The sequence below is a fragment of the Podarcis liolepis genome (genome assembly GCF_965112155.1).
Source record: "Podarcis liolepis genome assembly, chromosome: 3".
Taxonomy (NCBI): domain Eukaryota; kingdom Metazoa; phylum Chordata; class Lepidosauria; order Squamata; family Lacertidae; genus Podarcis; species Podarcis liolepis.
This window is the reverse complement of record NC_139557.1, coordinates 34,623,968-34,650,110: the sequence shown is the minus strand read 5'-3', so window position 1 is coordinate 34,650,110 and position 26,143 is coordinate 34,623,968. Positions and strand designations below refer to the sequence as shown.

The window sequence follows — 26,143 nt, the reverse complement described above, 5'->3', positions numbered from 1 at the left end:
CACAGAAGCGAATATACAGATGGGGGAACTCCCATCATTATCAGTGACTTAGATGAGAGCCTTCTCATGCCCATGAACATCAATACTGTTGCCAAGAGGTTTAAGATGAAAATGAGAAAAAGGTACCTCTGATAATAATAATAATAATAATAATAATAATAATAATAATAATAATACCCTTATTGTCAATGTACAACCTGTGTACAATGAAATTAACCGAGCCTCCCTCCCCAAACACTCAATCTCATTGCACTCTGTGTGCTTGTCGCACAACACACCAACCCTGAAAATCAGTTGCACTATATTATTTTCCCTTCAGCAGCCCATGGATAGAAACTGTTTTTTTAACTTGTTGGTATGACTGATTATACTTCTATATCTTCTGCCCGAGGGTAGAAGATTAAAGAGGTGCTGGCCGGGGTGTGAATGATCCCTGATAATTTTTCTGGCTCATTCAAGTCTTGCTCATTCAATGTCCTGCTATTATGCTATTATTCAATGTCCTACTATTATTATTTAAGCATTCAGTTTGCTCATATCAAGGTGGAGGCCTGCTGTCTAGTCCCACCAGTGTTTGCCTGCATGCTGAGTTGTAAGGGGAAGGTCTACAGTAAGGAGCCTTCTGTACAGGCTCCCTGTGTGATTTAGAACTGTGAATATTTTTTTGGGGGGGAGCATTTCACACAGGGAACTTGCATGAGTTCAGAGGACTTCCAAATCCAGAGTTCTGTTCTTCAATTCATGGAGGTCAGCTGGCACAGGAACATGAAAGCATGGGTCTACTGTGTGTGCGCACACACACCACTCTCCCCAAGGGATTTAGAATCACTTCAGTAAAATGAATGTTCAAATAATGGCTCATGGGCTTCAGCCCTCTGTTTCAGTAGCGTCCAATGAAATGCCTCTGAGCAGCTCACAAAGCAAGTCATGGCTGCAGTACCACCCTCCCAGGACCAGGTATTCCAAAGTAGACTGTGATCATATCTCATAGGTTTCCTTATCTGAATTGAGTTCCAATTTTTATATTCAAGAATCCACATGAGATTATAATTTTGGCTGGATTACAGAATGAGAAGGGATTTGCGCCATCTTGGAACTGGCTCAGTGCTTATCTAGTTGATTGGTGATGCCTGCAATCCTGAGCAGACTTACTATGGAGGAAGCCGCAATGAACTTGGTGGGATTTACTCATGAGTAGGGATGGGGAAGGAACTTGGTTTGGTTCTCACACTTAAGCCACATTTTCCAATACAACGTATGAATGCACATATAGCTGTCCTGTGAAATTCACACTTATCCAAATATTGAGAGGCAGTTCTCCAACCGATATTGGAAGACAGTATGCATTAAAATGCATATAGCAGTGAACATAACAGACAACAAATAACTGACAATTTTTTCATATAGTTGGGGGTTTTTTGGCATCAGATTTTCAAATCTGCTTTTGACTAGCAAAATCATGACAATAGAAATATTATTCTCCCTCTTAGGATTTATTTTGCAGTTTGGAGGAGTAGGGGGGGGGGATACTTAATTTGTTTCATCACTTTCTTGCTTGAAGAACATCTGAAGTGTTTGCAGTTCATTCATTTTGCCACAATGTGTCAGCCTGCTCCTTTTCATCCTGGCAATAAAATAATGGCGAGGATTTGCCTCTAGCAAAGTCCTGGTCCTTGCACTAGGGGAATTCCAGCTTCTAAGAACGAATCTCAAGAATGGGTACTCCCCAAAACCACAGAAGGAACATTATGTGTGCAAAAAACCACCACTATATTCCTTTCTCCACCATTTTTTTTGCTGCACAGATAACACCACTGAGACAGATTCCGTGACAAAATAACAAGCAGAGGTGCCCATGTGCTTGATGGAAGAGCATTCTCCACCAGCATCACCACCAGCATCACAAATTCAAGGATGGTGAGGGGTCCAGGCCTGCTCCTTAACCCCAGGCTCAAGAATAGGTTTATACTAAACCTAAAAAGGTAAAAGGTAAAGGACCCCCAACAGTTAAGTCCAGTCCCAGATGACTCTGGGGTTGCGGCTCTCATCTCGCTTTATTGGCCGAGGGAGCCAACGTTTGTCTGCAGACAGTTTTTCCAGGTCATGTGGCCAGCATGACTAAGCCACTTCTGGTGAAACCAGAACAGCGCACGGAAATGCCGCTTACCTTCCCGCCGGAGAGGTACCTATTTATCTACTTGCACTTTGACGTCATGGGGATTCGAACCACTGACCTTCTGATCGGCAAGCCCTAGGCTCAGTGGTTTACACCACAGCGCCACCTGCGTACCCAATACTAAACCTACCGAAGGGCAATAAAATGCCAGCTGTCACAGAACATAAGAAATGTGTGAATAACTCAGATGAATGTCACACAACAGTCCCGCTACCATACTCCCAGGAACTGGCACAGCACATCCAGAAGCACACTTCCAGAAGCAGGCACACCACTTCCCGTGGCAGAGGAAGAGGAGGAGGAGGAGGAGAAAGAGTTGGTGAAGATAAGGTGACAATGTGGGGGGGGGGCAGCCACAGTGAATGTGGCAGGCAGGGGGTGGCTGCGGTGGGGAGGCGGCATGATGTGGTGTGTGAGTGTGTGTGCCCTGGATTTGTGTGAGAAGATGTCAGAGGGCGTGTCTTGGGCAAGAGTTTTGCTGGATTGCTGCATGCATTACAGCACTGTGTGCAATATCTAAACTCAGGGTAAACAAACCCAGATCCCACAGATACGCCTAGTTGGTTTTTAAGCAATATTTTTTCAATGCAATGCAGCGCTCCACTCTGTCCAGGTCAGAGACCTGCTGCACTCCTCAGCTGCAGTCCTCACCTTGTGCACAGCTGCTGCCTGGCCAGGCCAAAAGAGATGTGGAGAGGGGCAGTTTCTGCCACAGTGGGTCAGGCAGGTGAGCAAGTGTGGCCTGGGCCAGAGCATAAAGCTCTTCATGGCAATCTTGGAGCAATGTGCAGCTTCCTTGGCATGAACCCACAGCAGCAGCAACAGCAAAAAAGCAACAGCCCGCCCCCCCTGAACCAAAGTAAGACACTTTTCAGTTTTGTCAGGTGCTATTTAAGAATTGCAATGCTGAAGTGTCCACTATAAGTGTCTGCAAGGAAGATGGATGGGGAGAAAACCAGAACAAGGTGGCTGCTTCCCTGTGACCGTACTCCCCCCATGGCATCCTAGCTGCTCCACCAGGTCTAGTGGACACCAGCTGCCACTGGGTAGATTTGACAAATTTATGACTTTTCTGACTTGCCTTTCTTCCCTCCTGGAACTCAAGGACACATGTATGGAGTTCCCACTTTCCATGTGTCCCCCTATCCAGGCGTAGGCCAGGCCCATACCTGCTTAGCTTCGGCACATGGCTTCTGAACATGGCCTGGTGTCAGGGAATTGGAGGCTGCTAGGGAAACGATGGGGGAGGGAGACAAGTATAGAGAGCCCAAGCCGGTATTCAGCAGTGTCTCTTCCTCGTCAGAGGAGGAAACTGGCAGGGTGGAGCCTAGGGCAGGACCCAGCCACTCACAGGGCCGAGGAAAGAGGAGGCGTGATTTCCGGAGATGGGTCTGCTGGCAACGTCACAGGAAGAGGGCAGATGACTCATCTGAATCCTAGAGTATGGACGTTTGTGTTTGAACTCTCATGAACTTCTTTTAAGCTGAGAAATAAATCTTGTACAGAGATGGCGCCATGCCCGGAGCTTATCAGCACACCGTTTCCTCACACCTGGGATGGATGCAAAAATGCCCAGCTAGCTTGGCAAAAAACCATGACCAAGTCAGCCGTATTGCGATACCATCATCCATGAGCCAGTTGTGAAATGGGAGCGTAGATCTCTTTATCTAGCTTAATAGGACACTTAAAAATATGGCCTTTATTCATCTACTGAAGAAATAAAGGACATTCTTGAAGGACATCTTACTAAGAGCCTGTTGAGATATAAAGGCATGTGCACTTAAACAGTAACTAAAAGAAAAAACCCACTCACTCTTTCGGTGGTTAGATGGGTTTCGAGTGAGGTGAGAGGTGAACCATTATTAAATCTGAGTGCAGGATAAATTCCAAGTGCTGATTGGAAGTGAGCAGGGAGCCTAGGCATAGCAGGCCTCTCTCCAAGGGAGCAGTAGCAACACACTTTGCAAAACACTGGCTACTTCAAGGCTACATCTAGCAAAAATCATAGCAGCACATTGGCAGGGTCTATGATGGATTTTTTTTTATATATATCAGCTGTAAATCTTCCTGGATGATGCCTTTCTCTTTGCTCCATGTGGCAAGCGGTTCTTGACACCTGCATAAGAGGTCAACCATGGTTGTAAAGCCTGACCTGCCAAGGGACAGCCCCAGATTTACAGAAGCTGTCCCGGTTTCTGATTTGATCCCAGAGTGTCCCACTTTTCCTTGGGATGTCCCTGTTTTCATTGGAGAAATGTTGGAGGGTATGGAGTTACGCAAGCCTCGAGCCAAAGAGATAAGTAACTATACAACCTTAGAAGACATCTGAAGGCAGCCCTGTATAGGGAAGCTTTTTAATGTTTTATTATGTTTTATTATGTTTTTATATATGTTGAAAGCTGTCGTGAGTGGCTGGGGCAACCCAGGCAGATGAGTGGGGTATTATTATTATTATTATTATTATTATTATTATTATTATTATTATTATTATTAAATTGGATATCCTATTTTTGTCGGAGAAATGTTGGAGGGTATATAAAGCACAGGATGCAATTCAAAGTCCAGGCAAGTTAATTCACATATACAAGAATTTGACAGAGAAACTGGTGCAAGGTGCAAATGATGGAACATTCTCATCTTCCTTAACATGCAAAGCGAATGGAGTCACCTTTGGGTACACCAGTTGTTAAATCGCTTGTTATGAGTTTCCAGTCAGCTGATGGAGCTCAGGAAAGTTCATAGTTGAAATTAATTTGCAGATCCAAAAGGCCACTGGAAAATTTATTTTGACCTTCTACTCGACATGGATCATGAATTTTCATACGGCAACGTCAGGAGGTTTGAAAATGAATGTTAATCTGGTATATTTATTCTCTCTGACCTCAAGCCTCACTTCATCTGGTGCGTTACCATTATCATGTCTAGAGCATCTCATGAGTGTGAGGGTGAAGCTCTGCACAGCAGCGAGGAGCTGCTTCTATTGGTCAAGGCTCCCAGAATTTAGAATTTAATTTAGAATCATGTGCAGGGTTCTAAATTCTCAAGTAGAGAAGACCCTCCACTGTAGACTTTCACCCTCACAGTTGTGGAATGTTCTAAACATGATCCCAGATGGCGTGGGGCTTGGCAGCAAACCCCGCTTTCCCACACATGTAAGAAGGATGAGCAGCTGAGTAGGGAGTTTGTCTCCTAGACAGGAGTTCAAATCCCTGCTCAACATGAAGCTCATTGCGGGGGGGGTGGGGGTGCGCGCCCTAACTTTATCAGCTTGACTTTCCTCTGCCATCAACTTACTGTAAGAACATAAGGAAAGTTTGCTGGACCACCCCAAGGCCTATCTAGTCCAGCTTCCTGTTCTCACAGTGACCAACCACATGCCCGTGAGAAACCCACAAGCAGGTCCTGAGCACAAGAACACTTCTCCACCATCTTTTCTGAAACTGGTATTCAGAAGCATACTACCTCCAGATGTGAAGGCAGAGCATATCTGTCAGGGGTTCAGGGACAGAGGCACAGGGGAGGCAGGAGATGGAGAGCGATGGGGATGAATCCCAGGACAGCGAGGAAGAGGATGACAATGACTCAAGGGATTCCATGAGTCTTTCCAGCGAATCAGAGGATTCCCAGAAGGGGGCGCCGGTGGTCAAGGCCAGGGGAGCGCCAGGGGGGACGTGTCAGGAGCAGGGGGCCAGTGGGGGATCCCAAAGTGGCAGCTGGGCGTCAGGACCAGCCTCCCCGCCAGAGTGCAGCGAAGGGGGTGGAGGTTCCAGTGTATCAGGGGAAGCAGCTCCGGCAGCAGAGAAGGAAGGGAGGTCGGAGCAAGCCACCCTCCCGGAAGGGGAGGGGAGTAGTGAAGGGAGTAGTGTAACTGTCAAAAGGAAGGTTAGAGGTTGGGCGCGCGCGCCAAGTTCAAATGTGGAGGCGCGTGGAAGTACAGGGAGCCCGGAGGAGGAGCCAGGTCCCAAAGCCCGCAGGAGGGGGGAAGAGCAGTCTGGGGATTCCGCGTCAGGGGAATCCAGGAGGGGCGAAACCCCAGTGGGCAGGAAGACCCCGCGGAAAAGGAAAGAAAGGAAGAGGTGGAGCAGCGTAAGCCTCTTAAACTGGTGCAGGGGAGGGACTGACTCAGAGGGGACTTCAACGGTCTAAGCGTAACAGACGTGGGGCTGCGCGCCTCGGTTGTGAAGCGAATAATGAACTGCAATAAACATCTTTGTATATAAGAAGAACTTGGCGTTGGTCTTTTGTGAGCTGAGACCTGAGGCAGCCCTGACAATATCCATCAAGGCTAGTCCTGTACATGGGATAAACTGCACAAACCCCTGAGCTCCTTGGAGAAAGGATGGGCTACAAATGAGAGACATCACACATAAGAGAGAGATAGAGAGTGTTCATAGCATTAAAAAATTGTAGAATGTGGATGGTCAACTGGTGGTTCATAGGCTACTTCCAACCTCACTGTCACGTTCTCCTACCCCATGCCTTCTTTCCCCTGCACCACCAGACAGAAAGTGCAAGTTGGTTTGCATAAGAGAGGCTTCCTTTCAAGCGGACAGCACATTTCCCCAACACTGGACTGTCCGAAGGAAGTTTGCCCATTGCTGCTTCTATGGATTGCAGACCTATGGATGTTTTTATATGATCCAGAATAGATGTCCAGCATTCTCTTCCCACATTGGCCAGCCAGAAGCATATGTGAAACCAAAAGCAGGACATGAGCACAAGTCCTCTGCTGTTTACCTCTTCTCCTATTCAGAACTGCTATTCAGAAGCATACGGTCTAAAGCAGGGGTGGTTAACCTATGGACCTCTAGATGTTGTAGAACTACAATGCCCATCAGCCCCAGTCAGCACAGCGAAATGGTCAAGGGTGATGGGAGTTGTAGTCCTTCAACATCTGGAGACCCACAGTTTAGCCACCTCTGGTCTCAAGTGATCACCTTAGGGAACTTTCATTTTTAGAAGTCTATGAAGTTTTCTGTATAATCATTGCTGATTTTATTGAAGCCATAAATTGCATTTGCAGAGGATATGAAATCTGAGAGGCTTCAGAGAGAGGGAGGACAAAAGAGATAACCCAAAGATACCCTCTCAAGAGAGGCAGGAAAATAGCATCCACAACAGATCAGAAGCTCTGATACCTTTACATCACTGCAATCTGGCAGTTGGCTGTCGCTGCTGTGTTCATCCTCATAACTGCTGTCAACATATACTGACTTATAGGACTTCTCTTGCATTTTTCCCTATCAGTTTCTGCCCAAATTCTCCCTATTCCTTGAATGAAGAATGCAGTGCAACTTAAACCAGTTCTTTCCTATAAAGCACATAGATCAGGGCCTTACTTACCATTAGGCAGGTTGAGAAGGCTGCCCGAAGTAACTGGTTTTGGGTGTCATGAAAGGGCAGGGAATTTTTGGTTATTGAATTTATTATCACTGTATTTTTGATGCAAGTGTGGGCTGCTTGCAGATATTTGTTTTGCCTGAGGTTCCAGAACTGGCTTTCCTTAGACATTATGTACCTTGACTTGGGAAGTACTATTTACTGAAGAGATGGGGACTCTCAGGCCTGAGGACAACTGGGGCCTCCAGATCTCTCTGCTTGACTCTCAGGATTCACCATAGAATACATACCTCCCCAGGTCACACCATTCACTGGCCTTGCTCCATACCTTCCTCAAAGGCTTTTGCCTAACCAGAATGTGTCCTTGAGTGATGATAATGTCTGGATGGAGAATGGATAAGTGGATAAGTATGTGTATCCCTTTGACTTCTGCATAGCTGAAATGCAACCTCTGCACAAAGGTGAAAGTTACATCTGTTGCTCTGTCCACTTTGGCATCTTGTCCTATCGACCACTAGAATTTGTCCCCTAGAAGATGTCCTCAGAGAGCCAGTGTGGTGTAGTGGTTAAGAGCGGTAGTCTCGTAATCTGGGGAACCGGGTTCGCATCTCCGCTCTTCCACATGCAGCTGCTGGGTGACCTTAGGCCAGTCACACTTCTTTGAAGTCTCTCAGCCCCACTCACCTCACAGAGTGTTTGTTGTGGGGGAGGAAGGGAAAGGATAATGTTAGCCGCTTTGAGACTCCTTAAAGGGAGTGAAAGGTGGGATATAAAATCCAAACTACTACTACTTCTTCTTCTTCTTCTTCTTCTTCTTCTTCTTCTTCTTCTTCTTCTTCTTCTTCTTCTTCTTGGAACATGCCCCCCTGGCTTTAAAAGGTCCCCTACCTTGTGATTTACTGTTTCATCTTGGGCAGCAAAACATCTTCAGCCACCCTTGAAATACCTACCTTCCTTAGGATTTAATAAAGCTATCTCACTTGGACTATTCAATGGGAAGAATGAAAAGATATCTGCCAGAGTGCTGATTTCATGCTGTTTAGGAATGCTGCTTCAAAGAAAACTAAGAGCTTATTTCAAAAGGAAATGAGGTCAGGGGAAATGCAGTGGTAAATGTGCAGGATAAACTAATTCCACACCCACTAGGACAGGGATCAGCAAACCTTTTCAGCAGGGGGCCGGTCCACTGTCCCTCAGATCTTGTGGGGGGGGGCAGGGCTATATATTTTTTTTTTGGGGGGGATGAATGAATTCCTATGCCCCACAAATAACCCAGAGATGCATTTTAAATAAAAGGACACATTCTACTCATGTAAAAACACTCTGATTCCCGGACCATCCGCAGTCCGGATTTAGAAGGCAATTGGGCTGGATCCAGCCCCCAGGTTTTAGTTTGCCTACCCATGCACTAGGACTTTGTGATTCTCTTGCCATACTTTTCAGAGACAAACCTTTGTCTTTATATGCCAGAAATAATTCAGCAGAAGCATAGCCCTTCATCATTGCATCTCCATGCTGGGAAAACTGTGTGTGTGGCAAGCTGTCAATGGGAGCTGTTAAAGAGGGGCTGGCCTTATCATTAGGCAGAGTGAGACAGCTACCTGAGGTAGCAGTTGCTGGCCCCTCACAGTTATCTTGAATCCTCAACCATACCCAACTGTTGCCATGTAGATTCTCCTGGGCCCTCCAATCTGTGCTGCTGCCTCAGTTACAGTGGGTTATGCCATCCCATCACCAGTGTTGGGATTAAGGTTCAGCTCTTGGTTTATTAAGGTCCAACCAGCTTCAGTGGGTGGAACGGTGGTGGCTGCCATCTTGTCTTTTGCCCTGGGTCAGTCCTGTGTTAAAGGCACAGAGCAGCCTTCGCCAGCCTAGTGCCTTTCAGGCATTTCGGGCAGCAAACCCCATTGGCCACAGCTAGCATTGGCCAATGGACAGGGGCAAATTATAGTTATAGTCCAAAACATCTGAAGGGTAAGCAGATTATCAGAAATAAAGGCGGTGATACCAGTGCAGTGAATTCCTAATGTGGAAATGCTCACGTTTCTTTGAAGGGTTATAGCACTCACGCTTTTAATATAGATTTGATTACTTTTTAATTAAACCACGCGGTGCTGTGCTGGTGCCATGCAGTTTAATATTGACCTAAGCATCTAATCCACAAAGCACATGCATCCAGTTAAACTGGCTCAAACTACTAAAAGCAAATTATTGATCTACTGAGGATTTTGCTGATGAACGGTCTCACTGCTTTTATGGGATTAAAGCCTATGCAGCACCAATCTGCTCCTCTCTGGCCTTCAAAATCCTGAAGGGAAAATAGAAACGCAACACTGTTTTAAAATGAGAAATGTATTCATTGTTCTAATGGCTAGCAAATTGGTTGTGTTAGCTGCTCTGTTGAATCCAGTGGGCCTTAGTTCCAGGTGAGTGTGTATAGAACTGCAGCCTAAATCAATAATACAAGAAAATATTGCTCAAAATGATTAGACTCAAGACAAGAGTGAATGTCTGCCTCTCTTTATCTGTAACTATGCTCATTAGGGCTCACCTGTTGCAAATTATTAGGCATCACAATGATAGAGTCTTTGACTGAAAAGGTTTCTGTGTGAGCACTAAGATTGCTCTTTCCTGTTACAATCTCTTATGTCCTCTGAAGAGCCACTCCTGACATTTAGGGACCCTCCTGTCTTAGGTATGCTGGATTTTCTCATATTTTCTCCCTGCCAGAGTTTGTGTCTGCTTGGAAGACGTCCAGAAGAGGAGGTGTAGCAGGAAGAGGAAGTGCTAAGAGCAAGTCTTTCATGCCTGTGTGATCTCTGTTGCATACTAATTTCCTAAATAAAACAACTGACTTTACTTTGAGTCTCCGAGTCTCCCTTCTGACCTGTTGGTGAACCTGCTCCCCTGACACTGATTTGTAACTGGATTAGTTTGGGATGTTTGTGTGATGTCCTCTTTCTTAACCTGCTTTACAGAATTCAGTTATGACTTCTGTATAAGGTGGATGAGGGAAGTGGGGAGCTCTGCCTCTCACGATTCACACCGGTTGAACTCAGCCAGATGCCTGGTTCCACATTCCCTCTCCTCATCTCTTCGTCTCCCTTCTCTTGCACATGTTCAGCTTGTCAATATCCTTCTTAAATTGTGGCACCCAGAACTGGACACTGTACTCCAGGTGTGGTCTAACCAAGGCAGAGTAGAGCAGTACTAATACTTACCTTGATCTGGTTTGTGGTCCTTATAGGCAGTAGCTAAGGGGGAGGGAATAGCAGCAGTGGGTGCTTTGCATTTCAATAGCTGGGTCATGCTTGCTTCACAAATGTACTGGAGTATTCAAACACATTCCTGAGCATGCTTTTTGGAATGTTCGCAACAGCTCTAGCTCATCAGAGAGTTCTAAAACCTCTTTCCTCATCACCCCTATTTGACATTGCTCTTCCTATGTATTTCCTGATCCTGCCACAAACAATGTGGATCAGTCATTCCCTCAAATCATCTCATGCATTTTAAACAACATTTCGTTATCTATCATTTTATCAGCTTTTATCTGCTCCCTTACTTCCCATTTACATGCACCTTTCCTTTGTTTCTATAATGCCTGAATTAATGCTTCATCCTTTCTTGTTCGTGTTTGCTTCTTCCCTCAGTTCCTGATTTTTATACTATCTCTACCCTACCTACCATGCTTTACCCAACTTCACTTTCATCTTCCCATTTCTCACAGATACACTTCCCCTTAGGGCTGTGAGTTGGATTGGTGCAGAATTTTAGTGATTAATTCTTCTGTCCCTTCTGAACAGGCGCTGGATGATATAGAAGGGATGGGTTTAACTTTATCTCCCCATCCCCATCCTCAAAACCCATACACCATATGTGTACAGCAATTGATATGTTCGCAGGGAGGGCCAAAGCTCCATACAATTTTTCATACTGTTGTCACTGACTTCAGCAAACTGCAACTGGCATGCGGCAAATGGCAGCTTTAAGCTCTGAGATTGTCTTAAATAACACCACCAAGACTATGGGATACAAGAGCCATCAGTATTGAGAACCGTGAAGAACAGCTGCTCTCTTTCTCAAGCTGAATGTTCATTCAGAATTTCATTCAGAATTCTGTTGAATGAAGTAGAACTCGTCATTCAAAATTCTCTTGGTATGAATGGAACCACTAGAGTAAAGTGTCATATGAAGAAAGATGTGTTCTGATTATATGAATGAGGCTTGAAGAATTCAGCACCCCTCCTCTGTGGACAGCAATAAAAAACACCAGTTGCCTTTGGAAAGCAAGGCAGCAGTTCAGTCTGTAACCCAATAAACGAAATAGCTGAATATGTTGCCTGAGAACTCACTGAACTTGATATGACTTACTTCCATGTAATTTGCTTAAGATCAAAGTGTTCCTCACTTATTACTGACTTGTTACAAGGTCTGGATTTAGGAACATGTTTTCTAATGAAATGAACTTACAGTGAAATCCTATGCACATCTGAACAGAAGTAATATCTGTTGAGTTCAATGATATTTACTCTATTTAACTAAGTATAAGACTGATGCCTCAACAAGTTAAAGGCTACTGAAATCCTTCAAATAAATATGCTTACCATCAGATAATTTTAAAAAAAAATGGAAATGACATTTCTAACAGTCTCAAATGGGTGTATTATCAAATGCTTCAATCATATCCCAACAGAAAAGAACAAAGATTACACATGTCAAAACCCTCAGAATAAATAGAAATCTTTTCCACAGTCAGAAAAAGAAATAATATTTCTGAATCTCAGTGCTGTACGGTTGGTTTTTAAAGTTTTATCAGTACAGTATACAAGTGGTGTGAAAAAGATGGTATGAAAGCATCATAATAATGATGATGATGATAATATATTTTTTTAATTTACATCTCACCCATCTTGTTGGGTTTCCCCAGCCACTCTGGGCAGCTTACAACATATATAAAAACACAACATTAAAAAAAAAATCCCATACGAGCAACAAACAAAACCAATAAATCAAAAGAATCCAATAATAATAATAACAACAATAACAATAGCTATCGGAGTCTAGTATACAAAATGTTACTCACCCAGGATGTTTCCAACGAGAGCCACAATAAACACAATAATATATCCAGCAATCAGAACCCATTCGTATTCCTTGGGATGCAAATATTCCTTCCAAAGGTATTGCAGAAATTCCTCCTCATCATAGTCTGCAGAGGGGTTTCCAAAAGCCTCCTGGGTGCCATTCAGCTCTATATTAGATGACCAGTTTCGACAAGATGGGAAGCCTTCCTCCACTTGAGTTAGAGACATAATTTGCTGAGCTCTGGATCTGAATCCAACCATCCAGTAGTTCAGGCTGTGATCAAGCCCATCCATCCATAGTTTATGTGACAGAAGAATGTGCAGAGAAAAGAGAAACAAGGGGGGGGGAGGAAACTGCCCAGCGCCAACTGCAACTTCTATGACCAAGGATTTCCCAGTGGAAAGAGGCATGCAGCAGTGCCAGGAGAGAGGAGGAAACACTCAGAGGCTGCAGCGACACAGAGGCGAGCAACAAAAGCAGCACATGCTTCCAGCTTCTTCATTCAGCCAGGATGTGCAAATCACAGTATTGCAGTGAAGAAGAGAATGCACAGAATACTTCTTTCACACACACACACATACATACATACATACATACATACATATGGACACAGTTTGCCTCCTATATTAATCCTCATTTCATGATCCCTGTAAGGACTCCTAACATATTACACATTTATTCTGTATATCTGCATTGCACAGGGTATTTGCGGGCACTTGACAACCATGTGGGAAATTGTTCTTTGATTACACAAATCATCTCCCCCCCCCTTATTTCTTATTGCATGCCTTTTCTTTCCTGTTCTCCAGGACCTCTCTAGCATTGTTTTCCCAAGGTGATAGATTTCAACTTGATAGCAACCAGTGGGTGGGACTTTTCTACAGTGGCATCCACTCTATGGAACAACCTACCTCCTGGGCACCAGCACCTGTGGCCTTCTGGGAGACTCACATGCACAGTGTATTGGGGGGGGGGGGAATATGGCTGTCCCTATTTGGGAAAGTCTTTTTTAAAAAAAAATTTTGACAAACAGTTTCTGTGCAAGTGAGTGGATGCCATCACATCCTGTATGTTCCAGGGGCCATTTTCAGACTCTTTTTCACTGCCTGTGGCTGCCACACAAACCCTTCCATTCAGCACCGAGCAACAAATACTTACTGAAAAGAATACAAAATAATGACAGCCCTCACTGAGCACTTCATGAAATTTGCTGGAGTCAAAATCGGAAAATCAGGACTGTGTTTCAATCCACACATTAGTCTGGGAGCTGCAGATCATGCCAGTCCATTGCAGAATCCAGACTTGGCTAATTACCTCCCCTCCCCAATCTGCTCCATTTTTTTTTAAGGTAAAGGACCCCTGACAGTTAAGTCCTGTCATGAACGACTCTGGGGTTGCGGCGCTCATCTTGCTTTACTGGCCGAGGGAGCTGACGTTGTCTGCACACAGTTTTTCCGGGTCAATGTGGCCAGCATGACAAAGCTGCTTCTGGTGAAACCAGAGCAGTGCACAGAAACACTGTTTACCTTCCCACCAGAGGTGTACCTATTTATCTACTTGCACTTCGCCATGTTTTCGAACTGCTAGGTTGGCGGGATATGGGACCGGGCAATGGGAGCTCACCCCATCGTGGAACTCTCAGGAATGGTGGCTGTTTTGAGTGCTGGGGCAGGAAGGGAGAAGCTGTAGCCTTCCAGATGTACTGGGACTCCCACCAGCATGGGCAATGGCCAGGTTTAATGAGAGCTGTAATCTAACAACATCTGGAAGACCATTAGTTAGGCATCCCAGACTTAGGTAGATAGTAATTCGGCTCCAACCCAGCAAAAAAGCCTAGAAGAGGATTTTATAGTGAGGTACTGTATTTTTTGCTGTATAATATGCCCCTTTTCCCTCCTAAAAAGTAAGGGGAAATGTGTGTGTGTCTTATGGAGCGAATGCAGGCTGCACAACTATCGCTGAAGCCAGAACAGAAAGAGGGATCACTGTGCAGCGATCCCTCTTGCTGTTCTGGCTTCTGGGATTCAGAATATTTTTTCCCTTGTTTTCCTCCTCCAAAAACTGGGTGCGTCTTATAGTCTGGTGCGTCTTATAGAGCGAAAAATACTGTATGTAAGCCTCTTCTAAACTCTCCTGCTGGCATTGCTGCCTCATTAGGTCTGCACCATTGGCCACAGTGGAAACAGCCAAATGTGGCTGGCCACCTCAGAAGAGGAGCTGCATTCAAGAGAAACCAGAAAACAGAACCCAGAGCAGAGACCTTAACAACAATTAAACCAATTTACAGCACAACTCTACAATCCTATAATCTATTATGGTGACAGCAGTCTTTGGTTTTTTTCAGCAGAATGAAATATACAGTGTAATAGCAGGCTGATCCAGAACTCTTCTGAAGTAGGACTGATTCACATGTTCAGTTTCTAGATACCTGCAGATGAAATTTCCAGAGTAGACAGGGAATATTTAGAAATCTACAAAACCTGAACACATGAATCAATTATATTGACAGAAGTACTGCCACAATAACATGGACAAGAAGAACCTATGGTCTAGGCAAGGCATCTTTAACCTTTGTTGGACCCAGGACCCACTTTTAACCCAGACATTCATTTGGGGGCTCATTTCTTAACATTTTAACATATATTTGCATGGTGGTAGAGCTCATGCTGGTCCCAATCCACTAGTTGGAAGACCAGTGTGACTAATCCCAAATGCACCAGCTGCAGGAACAAGGTAATCACAAAACGGTTTTATTTGAAAGTGTGTTTCCTTTGGTGCCTCATCCAGATGTAATTTGTTACACGAATGTGGTTAATTTGGGGATCGAATCAATCTTAACACTTACCCAACTAATTCCTGGCCAATGCGCCCATGTCAGTTGCATCCTCTAATCAGGGTTTGAATTTGCTCATTAGCAATCCAGTGAGACAGGGAGTTAATAATAACAGACTCAGGAGAATGGCAACTGAAATGAATAAATTGGATTAATGGTGTACAATGCTTCCTTTAAAGTACATTATTATTATCATCATATAGATGATAAAGAAATCAAAAAACGTGAAGATAATGAAGCAACTTAAAGCACTGAAATACCTTTATGAATCATAGTTTTGCCAACATATTAGTATTTTAGAATAAAGTTCACAGCTCTCCAACAAGGAAAGAGCTATCTCTCCTTCATGCCACAGCCTTGATCCTTTAACTATTTAAAAAAACAACTGCAGGTGGAAAAGAGGGCATGACAAGATATGCCTGCTGAAATTCTGTCTTCTATACAATTAAAGATGCAACAGCATTCCTCCCTCTTTGCCTGGCCATTCCCTAAACAACAAACATATCAATTGTGTACTGATCACACACACAATGTTCTGTGCACTTTGCCCTTAAGTCAAAGAGCAGCAAAGCCTTGTACAGAATGCCAAGGAAAGAAGGACTTCTACCTATATGCAAGACAAATGAACAGCTTCACCCTAAACGACAGCAAAATGCCCAAAGGATAATTGTTTGTAACAGTCACGGTAAACATACAGTATCCTTGGAGGATAAAATGAAAGTAAATATCCATTCTGTTGAGGATGCGCTTGCTATAACTATTAGAGATGGATGTTTGGGGCAGGCTGAACAGATTGTACCAGCCACAAAGAGAAACACGAAAGGCATGGCCTTGTGTGAACTTGAGATTTATTACTCCAGAGCATTACAAGAAAAGAGAAATGTCAAATTCTCACTGAATATATTTGCCTGTTTTCATAAAACTTTGATCATCCTTCACTTGGACCCAACTGGCTAAGACGGGTTTTCTAGAGCTGTACCAATGAAAAAATGCCTTAAATTAGCCTGGTTGACACTACCAGCATATTCTATCATGCCTGATATGAGCTAAGGTGTGGCTTGGTGCGGCTTTGTCTCCTACCTGACAGACCAGGACCAGGACCAGAACTGGGTGACTGTAGCTCTAGTCTATGGGAGCTATTCTGTGTGGTGTTACCTGTCTTGGGTACACTCCACTTAAATTCCAATGGTTCCAGTAGACCAAGGTGCATTTCAGCAGTTTCCCCAGAGCTCGCTCAACCTTCATGCTACTACTCTCCACCCTCTTCTGGTCCTGGCAGGAGAGTGCTGCTTTGTTTCTCCCCATCCCCACCCTTCATGCACCACTCCTGGGTTCAGGTGACTGCTTCTCTCACATAAGAATGTAATTTTTGACAACCATCAGCAAAAGCATTGACTATACCAAAGGTGCTCTAGGTAGAGCTGTGATGTTAACATATGAGAGAGTGCTGGAGGTGAAATAGTTAAACAGGTTGCCCAGTGGGACTATAAAACCAGCTCTGGGAGGGGCAAAGGGAGGAATACGTTGGGAGTTGGGTGGTTGGTTGGCATGGGAGTGAATTGGGCTAGAGTCTGTGGGTAGGTTGAGTTAGTGTAACGAAATAGGCTGAGTCAGGAACAGTTAGGGGCGAGGCAGACAAGTAAATATCTGAGAGGTGGTTTAGTGAGTGAGAGCAGGTAGCGGAAGTTATAGGTCTAGATAGGCACCCCATGAACGTATTTGACTGATACTGTTTATGAAACCACATGCTTGTTAAACTGCAATAAATAAACAAAAGTTTATGTTCCAATTTAACCCTGACTGGATTCAGTATTGTACCAGGTAGGGCCTGGGTGGTGGCAGCGAGGAATAAAGTGGTGGCACAGGGATCAATAGACGGTGAAACATCCGGGGACCCTGTGTGATCGCCACAAGAGCTGCTATTAAAAACTGCTTGTGCGGAATGCTACGGTTCTTCTCTTGATATTGACAGGCCACAGGGCGTATATGACTCCAAGTCTGGCACAACTGCACCAGCTTCCTATATGCTCCTGGAGCCAGCCCAAATTGCAGGTGATTTGAAGCCATCCACAATCTGAGCACTTATGGAGTGCATTCTCCCATATATGTCTTCCCATACATTGGGATGAGCCAGGAAGGAGGTGGGGGTGGCACTGTTCCATATCCCATTCTCAAAGGATTGAATGGGTTTGGGGCTGGGGCTTTTCTGTAGTGGTACCCATGCTCTACACATGGAGGCACATTTTGGTGACATCGTTTTACATCTGTCCATGATTATTTGTGCACTTGATGCTCCTGGGCTGGTTACACACAGCCCTGTTTCCTATACATCACACTGTTTCATTTCCAATCAGAGCGTGCCTCGTAACTCGCAGCTGAAACCCCCTAACTTTTCATACCATAAATGTCCTGGGAGGGTTTTGTGGTCCCACTTTTGTTGGGCTGTGGCATCGCAGAACACAAAGCAAAGCAGAATAAACCCACCACTTATGTCAAGAAAAGGCTGCAGAATTGTTGCTGGCATTCATGGAGTGAAAGCTCCCTTGTCAGCTCTGATTACATGGATCTTACATGGTTAGTTTTGCTGCTGGGTTTTATGTCATTTGGGCTGTTTTTTAGAGCTGGGTTTTATGCTGCTGATAGATACTTGATTGCTTTTATGATTGCAGGCTTTGCAAGTTTGACAATGGGAATGTACAGTTATCACATCTGTGATTCTAGCAATCATAAAAACATGGAACAAACAGAACTAAGGGAAGAATCTGTTTCTAGCAGAGGGCGCGGTAAATAAATTTTAAACAGGGAGGGGAGGTAGCTCAGTGGCAGTGCATCTGCTCAAATACAGACGGCCCCTGGTCCTTTCCCCAATATCTCCTGGTAGGACTGGGAGAGAGCCGTGTCTGAAACCTTGGAAATCCACTGCCAATCAGTGTATAAAATCACCTTTATAATGGAAAGGAATGCATGTAAACAGACCATTCAGTGGGCATCAATTTGATCCCATCTTCCCTTCCTTTTGTTTGTTGCAACAATAATCCATGTGGCTTGAAAACAAAATGGGCTTTATAGTGAAGGCATTAATCTTTTGTGCTTTCAGACATTTGTAGCCGGTAATGACACAGGGGGGCACTTAACCTCATCTGGCTTGCTTGAGGCATTTATCTTTTTATGTAAAGGAACAGAGCACCACAAGTGAGCTAGCAAAGGAACTTTTTACAGCATAAAAATGACAGCACTATCAGCGCACAGGGTGCTCCTGAGACAAATTAGTTTGCTGGAACCACAATGTACTTACAATGCATCACCTTGTGTCAGCATCAGAATATATATACAGTGGTACTTCAGGTTACAGACACTTCAGGTTACAGACCGCTTCAGGTTACAGACTCCGCTAACCCAGAAATAGTACCTCAGGTTAAGAACTTTGCTTTAGGATGAGAACAGAAATTGTGTGGTGGCAGCAGGAGGCCCCATTAGCTAAAATGGTACCTCCAGAACGAATTAAGTTCTTAACCCGAGGTACCTCCCCCCCTCTCTCTCTCTCTCTCTCTCTCTCTCTATATATATATATATATATGAGACTGTCTCAGTGCTAGGACCAATAATTTGAAAGCTGTACAGGCTATGGTCTATTAGTGACAACTGAGATTATTTTTATTGTGCTTTATCTTTAGGCTGGTTGGGCCCCTCCCCAATTTGTTGTGGCTTTTTGCCATTGTTCACAGTCACGTGGCTGTAGATTTGACAGCTGTTTCCTTCCTTCTCAAGCGATCCCAGGCCACCAATATCGTATATTTTGATCTGAAGACATTGGAATGGCATGTGGTATGTAGACACTCAACATTTGATTATTTCAGGGTTTTCCAATCTTGGTTCTCCCACTGTTTTTGAACTACAACTCCTATCCTCCTGAGCTAGCAGGACCAGTAGTCAGGAATGATGGGAAATGTAGTTCGAAAACCTCAGGAGACCCAAGTTTGGGAAAGACTGGGCTATTTGTTAATAGATTAAGGGCAACTAAAACCTATCTAGTGTAAGAGCAGGTGTTTAGCTGAACTACAGCTCCCATAATCCCTGGCCATTGGCCATGCTTGCTGGAGCTGATGAGACTTGTAGTTTAGCAACTTCCGGAGGGCCAAAGGTTCCCTGCACAAGTCTTTCAGTACAGGGCAATCCTAGCCCATCCTTACAAATGATCAGCTGTCCAGAAGTGAGTTCTTTTGCAAGAATGACTGGGAAATGACTGAAAGGACGAGTGCAGTTTTAAGTGCATATTTAAAATATATGCATCAGATCAGGTTCCTGCCTCGAGCATTGGCTTAGCAACCGCCTCGCTTGCAATGATTCATCCTGCCTTTTGAACTGCGGATGTTATCAGTCCCTTGCAGTGTGCTGTGAGTACATTTATGTGCCAGACCCTTTATACACTGTCTCTTAGGCTGGTATAAAGTCGTCCAAGTGGGCACCGACTGCAACAAATGAAATAATTGAATTAGCATGGGCTAAGGGCTGCTCATTACACAGTGGTGGTGGGCAAGCACAAACTGGGTTCCTCCCAAAAGCCTGCTGAGCATTGAAAGCCTTTCTAGTCAATATTTTCAAATCCTTGAAGTCATCTGGGAAGCATTTGCTCAGTTCTCAAGAGGGCACAAGCTCTGGCCAATTCTGCACCCTCTGCTACTCTCTCTTCCTCACAGCCAAAGAGGGGGAAAAAGCTTTGCCTTGGTGCAGATGATAGTCATTGTCGTAGTAGATGTCCATACACTCCATTGTAGAAAGGAGAGCTCCAACCTCAGGAAAAGGCGGTGCTTTTTTCCTTTTTAAAAAATGTTTAGGGGTACTCTTATTTTGACTCAAGAAAATCACCATTTTATAGTTGAAATCGGGGAAAATAAATACAGTAAATGGACAAAAGTACAAAGATTCACAAAATGTTTAGGGATATGCGTACCCCTGTGTACCCCCAGAAAAAAAGCACCGGGGAAATGTATGGCATAATGTCTTTTCCTACTAGGAATGGTGGGCTGAATTATAAGTGCTACCATCCCGGGCAAAAAATAATGTTTGAAATGTCAATTCCAACTCTAAACCACCTCTGAATCTCACTTGAGAATGAGGGGTTTGTAGTTCCAACATCCCTAGTGGGAAAACATCCCCATTTGTAGCTCCAACAGCCCCAGTAGCAACAACATCCCCATTTGTAGCTCCAACATCCCCAGTGGGAAAAGACATCATGAGTGTGTCTTTTCTAGCCAGCCGAGAGGCCTAAGCTGGGCCTCTTCTCTTGGTCAGTTACCACATTCCCCTTGGTGAGGTTTCTTCCTCTTCTGGAGTAGGAGGGAAGCAGACAGCTGGATGGGTGTGACCAAACAGAATTGAGGCATAGATTTACTCATTGAGCCCTGTGGCCTCTTCTCAAGCGTGCTCTCTTTCTATCGCCCTGCAATCGCCACTAGGGGGTGGATCTACACACGGGGGGGGGGGATGCTATAAATAAATCAGAAATTAGATCATTATAACAAAAGGGAAAAAAACCCTATGGAAAATAAGCACGAAAATTTCCTGCTCTTTGGTGCCATCTGGCGTTGCATGTTTATAGAGCATTCAAATCGTTGTTTCTTTACTAATGTAGCTGAGTCCTAGGGGTGGTGGTGGTGAAGTTTGGTTCAGTTTGCAATTTAATGTGAATCTTTTGCAATTTGCACTTTCTGAAACAATATATACAAACTGACCCACAACTATCCTTTAAAATCGGCACTTCTCAAAATTTTGAAATGCAATTCTTAACCAAAACCTGTACAAATATGTGTATACAGATATGTGTAAAATGTGTGTATTAGTGAAAACTGCATACTAAAATGCATTATCGCTTTGCAGAAATGTATATTAGAAGAAATATGTTCTAAAATGCCAACAAACTCTCATGAGAACCGAAAGAAAAAATTCAAACTGATATGGAAATGTGGTAAACTGAACTTAAGGTTGGAAAAATTAGAAAATGAGAGAAGCCAAAATTGATAAATTTGTCCATCTGCATTTACACAGAGAAAAACCCAGAGAACTGCAGCCAATCAGAGGATGGATCTACACACAGGGGGAAAAACATTATAAATACCGGTAAGTCAGAAATTAAATAGTTATAACAAAAGAAAGAACGAAAGAAAAACCACTATGTAAAAACCATACAGAATTTTATTTTGCTCTCTGGCACCACCTGGTGTTGCATGTTTATAACGAATTCAAAATGTTGTTTTTTGACTACTGTAGCTGAGTTCAGAACTTCCTGATAAGAGTTCCTTCAAGGGAGAAAGTAGGGTTCATATTTGGAGGTGTACAGTTAAAACACCTTACCTTAGGTCAAAAAATGCAAAGTTGAAATGGTCCCAAATACACAGAACTAAAGACAGAATTAAAGTGGGCAGTTGCTATATTGCTGCTTTGCACATGTTGGATGCTGTCTTAAGAGCTGCTTAGACTCACACTTTTATATGTTGTCAGTTTGCCTGCCATAAACACCTGCATTTTGAAAAGAGCCATTTCATGAAATAAGTAATCACTTTCCTTTAAAAAAAAAAAGGGGGGGGAGGGAGGAAATCTCAGAATTGACATGTCTTATCAAGCATGGTAACTCATTGCCAGTCATAATGAGATGTCATCTAGGAACATTAAGATATAAGCAAATAGCTCTGATTAAATGACAAAGAACCAAGACGGTGATGAGCAAGAAGAAAAAGCAGGAAAGTAGTTCCAGGAACTTCCAGAAACTTCTAGGAGCTTCCCACTTATAAACCTAGGAAGATGATGAATGTTTTCCTCCAAGCATGAAGAAAACACACTCTGGCCTTGTCTACTGCCCAGGGGAGCAAGAGTCATTGCATGCAAGGATTTGGTGAATGTGTCTTTTATATTACAATCTAAGGTGGGATATAAACCTGAACATACCAAAAAGATTGTCTAGGTGCTGCCGCCTGGTGAGGAGACTTGGCTGAAGGGATAGTGCGCCTTGCCAGTGAAAACGGGAGCAGGCAGGGAGACAGAATTTGGTAACCTCACTATCCATTGACATTCCAATGAGATCTGGAATAGATGACAGGTTTGCCATGCAATCCTTTATCCTGGGCTTGAGAAAAGGACAAAAGAAAAGACCGCAGAGCATTTTCTCACATACCATCAGTGAATAATCAAAGGCATCTGCAAAAAAAGAGACATCTGACACAAATTTGCTTTCCTTTTCTCTCTCCTTTATTGTAGAAAAAGCAGGATATTTTAATGCCATCATCATTGCAGAGGTGTCTGTGGAGGGCGTATATTAAATGAAAATGTCCAGTAAGCCAGATCAGTAGCAACAAGGACACGACAGGCTGCGGTGACAGTGATGGCTGGCAAATGAGTACTGATTTTAATCTCTGGAATACAGACTTTAGCTGAAGGAGTGTTATTTTTAATGTAAATAAGTTTTAAAGGGAATTTTTAATTACCGTACACCTGCTTCTCCACGCGGATGTGGCATATGTAGCTTGCTGTTCAGTTTGCTGTCTGGTCTTTGACCGCAATAAAGACTGATTGATTGATCATGGAAGGGTCATAGCTCAGCGGTAGAACACCTGCTTTGCATGCAGAAGGTCTCGGGATCCATTCCTGACATCTCCAAGTACGGCTGGGTATGTCCCTTGCCTGATACCCTGGAAAGCCATTGGCAGTCAGTGTAGACAATACTGAACTGGAGCAGGCCTTCTCTGACTTTCTGCATTTCAAGTTCATTCTGGGACTCCTGTGGCTGTAATGAGTAAAGAGGGGGGGGGGGGAGAGGAAGGTTCAGGAGACACAATTACATGGCAAATTAATCATCATGTCACAGTCTGAGTCAAGAATGCCCCAGAGTCCTCCCTTCTCTGCACTTGCTTGGCCAGAGGAGGAAAGACTCAACACCTGCCTTGGGGATGATAAAGCAATTTACAGGAATTCGTATCATTAGTCTAGTGGTGTGAACGACAGATATGCATGTACTATTATCCTCCAGCCATCCCTCCAGGAGCTCGCACCAGTTCAGTCTATTTTTGCGTTAACTTTGCTTCTTATCATTAATCCTCATACCGTGTCACCCAGTGCTTTTGAAAGTCTGCACAAATTTCAAGAAGGTGGTGCGGTGCAGCATGACTAACTGCTGCCCCAAAACAAGAGGTCTAAAGTCCCCTGTGATTCGTAATTCCTTGTATCCTGACTAAAGTTAAGGAGAATCCTACTTCATCCTGCACTTCTCACCCAAGTTCCAAGCACAACTGGGCAAATCTCTCTTTCATCTCATGCAATGCTTTTTTTTTCTTTGTATGACACTGATAATAATTACTATTTCTGGCTGTGTTTACCATTAATACTAATTAATACTACTGCCTGCCTCTTTGACAATGTATTTGCAGATGGTAGGCTCTTTCCTACTCATGGAAAATCACCCCAGTTCCCAGAGCAAAAGAGTTGTGTTGCTACTTCCTCCCTCTCCTGTTCCTTTGTCTCCTCCTTCTATGTGCATTGCTCATAAATTAGGATTCACAAAAAGCTTCCCAGTAAACATGGCTGAGACATTTAAGATACTGCTGCACACACCGGTTTTCTTTTAACAAAAACAGCGTCTGCAGAACAATAGGCACAAAAGCGCTTGGCCTCACTGGGACGTGTATTCTGCCAAATCATTTACAATCTGGAGACAGTCCCATTCTGAAGCCTATGGGGAAAATTAGGTGCCTACATTATGCCTTTCTGTTTTTCATGTGTTGTCAGAAAACAAAACAAGGCTGGATGCTGTGGGCAGGAGGTCTGCATGTAGACTCTGTCTCTGCCCCTTGGTGGAGATCATATAGTAGAGCTTCAACTCTATGCCCTCTTACCTGTAGTAAGCCCCAATGAACCTACTGCTGCAATCCGTTTTATAGGACTGCACTGTGGTGCTGCAGTACTATAGTCATTTATTTTCTAGCTAGTCCTGTTTACCTCAACAAGGCTAACTTTTGAGTAGAGCATAGCAATGCCATCATATCACAACAGCATGGTTTTATTACTCACAGTCGTTTCAAGGTTCCCAAGTTGACCCAGGTGCCTGTTCAGTGAAGGGGAAAAGCTGTCATTCACTAGACTTGCCATATAACCAGCAATTTCTGAAGCAATTGTGAGACACTTGTTAAAATTAGACACCTTTGCAGTATCAAGTATACCACTTGGGAGGTACTGAGTGGGCACTGGGACTAACAAGGAGGCTAAAAAATATTTGCATTTCTTTAACTCCCCGTTACATCGAACTGGGACTTTGCAAGATGCGAACGCAATACAATCACTCTGTCATGATGTGTCAGCACTAAAGTGCCATAATAATGATAATTAATTTTAATACAGTACTTGTTAATTTTCAAAGAGTCCTGCACACTAGTTTGGTGAAGGAAGGGTGCTATTGGTCATAGGAATGATAACAGCATCAACATGCTGCAGCAATCTTCCTATGCAAGCATACTAAGAACTACTATTGAACTCAGCCAGATCTACTTCCAAGGGAACGTGCATAGGATTGTGCTACAGAAGGAAAGAGTTGCCATCCATCTCATGCAGTTTCTTCCAACAGGGTTAGCTAGCTTGAAGAAGTTAAAACAAAATAAAATAGTGAGGGGGGTGGGCGTGCTCATGAAATATCCTCTTGGATGATATCTCAGATTGAAAAATGACTCACTCACTCTTTCAATTTACATCTCATCCTACCTCTGCAAGGCATTCTACAGATAACAGAAATGACAAGATCCAGTAAGAAGCTTACAGTTCAATGCATAAAATTTGACACAGCAGTAATGAGAGAGAATATACAGGAAGAGGAACAAGCTGCAGAGTTTGCTTTAGGTTTCTGAAGGCTATTGGGCAAGAAGCTCTCCTGGTCCCAATTTAATCCCTACATATGACCAAAAGATGCCCTTTTCAGAATATGCAGCAAAGCGCTACAGCCAATTTAAAAGCATCTGATATCAGGAAAGGGCATAACATTCAGGCAGCAGGTCTCTCTCTCTCCCAACAGAATTGCACTGGGGATATGATCTGGGGTCTCTGAGCTCGAACCACTACACTTTATTTTTGATTTTACTGACCGAGGAGCCACCCACCCACCAAAGCCCAGCGTAACCAACTGATAAGCAGAAAGCTCTTCATACACATTATACCCCCATCACAGAAGACAGCGATAGTGAAAACTTCAGTCGGCCTCAAAAGCAACTCTTCTCCTTACCACTCACAGAATTTCAAGGGCAGAACAGCAGATTCACCATGGGGTACCCTTTTTGCAAAAACTTATCCTCTCTTATCTGATGTTCCTGCTGGCATGTTGTCTATAACGCTGGGTGCATTTGCAAATGATGTTTATTATTTCATAAAACACAACTAGACTCTTCTGATACAGTTGACAGTTGACAGTTGACAGCTGACAGTTCTTGTTAGGGATAATCAAGACACTTTTGGACCCTTATAGCAAAGGGTTTGACGGCAAGAAAATGCATAAAACTCGTAGCTGCAAAGTAACACCAAAGTCAATCTTTGCTGAAAACAACATGAATATTCAAGTAATCAATCAGGATTTGATTCCCCTCCCTTTCCTTGCTGTCATTGTAATGTTTAGCTTAGTTTTTCAGTTGCTGCTTTTTTACCAATGTTTTATAGTCTGTAATTGTTCTATTGATTTTATA

The 26,143-nt window shown here is 43.7% G+C and overlaps 1 protein-coding gene across 2 annotated transcripts in view; it reads right to left on the bottom strand.

The window, feature by feature from the left end:
* The window catches only part of HCRTR2 (hypocretin receptor 2), a 30,055-nt gene extending 17,120 nt beyond the window's left edge, over nt 1-12,935 (bottom strand). For both annotated transcript variants that reach the window (XM_083495652.1, XM_083495653.1), the window contains exon 1: nt 12,600-12,935. In XM_083495652.1, the coding sequence (XP_083351778.1) occupies nt 12,600-12,894 (295 nt within the window). In that variant the 5' untranslated portion in view covers nt 12,895-12,935. The remainder of the gene's footprint in view (nt 1-12,599) is intronic.
* Nucleotides 12,936-26,143: the final 13,208 nt, after the last annotated feature.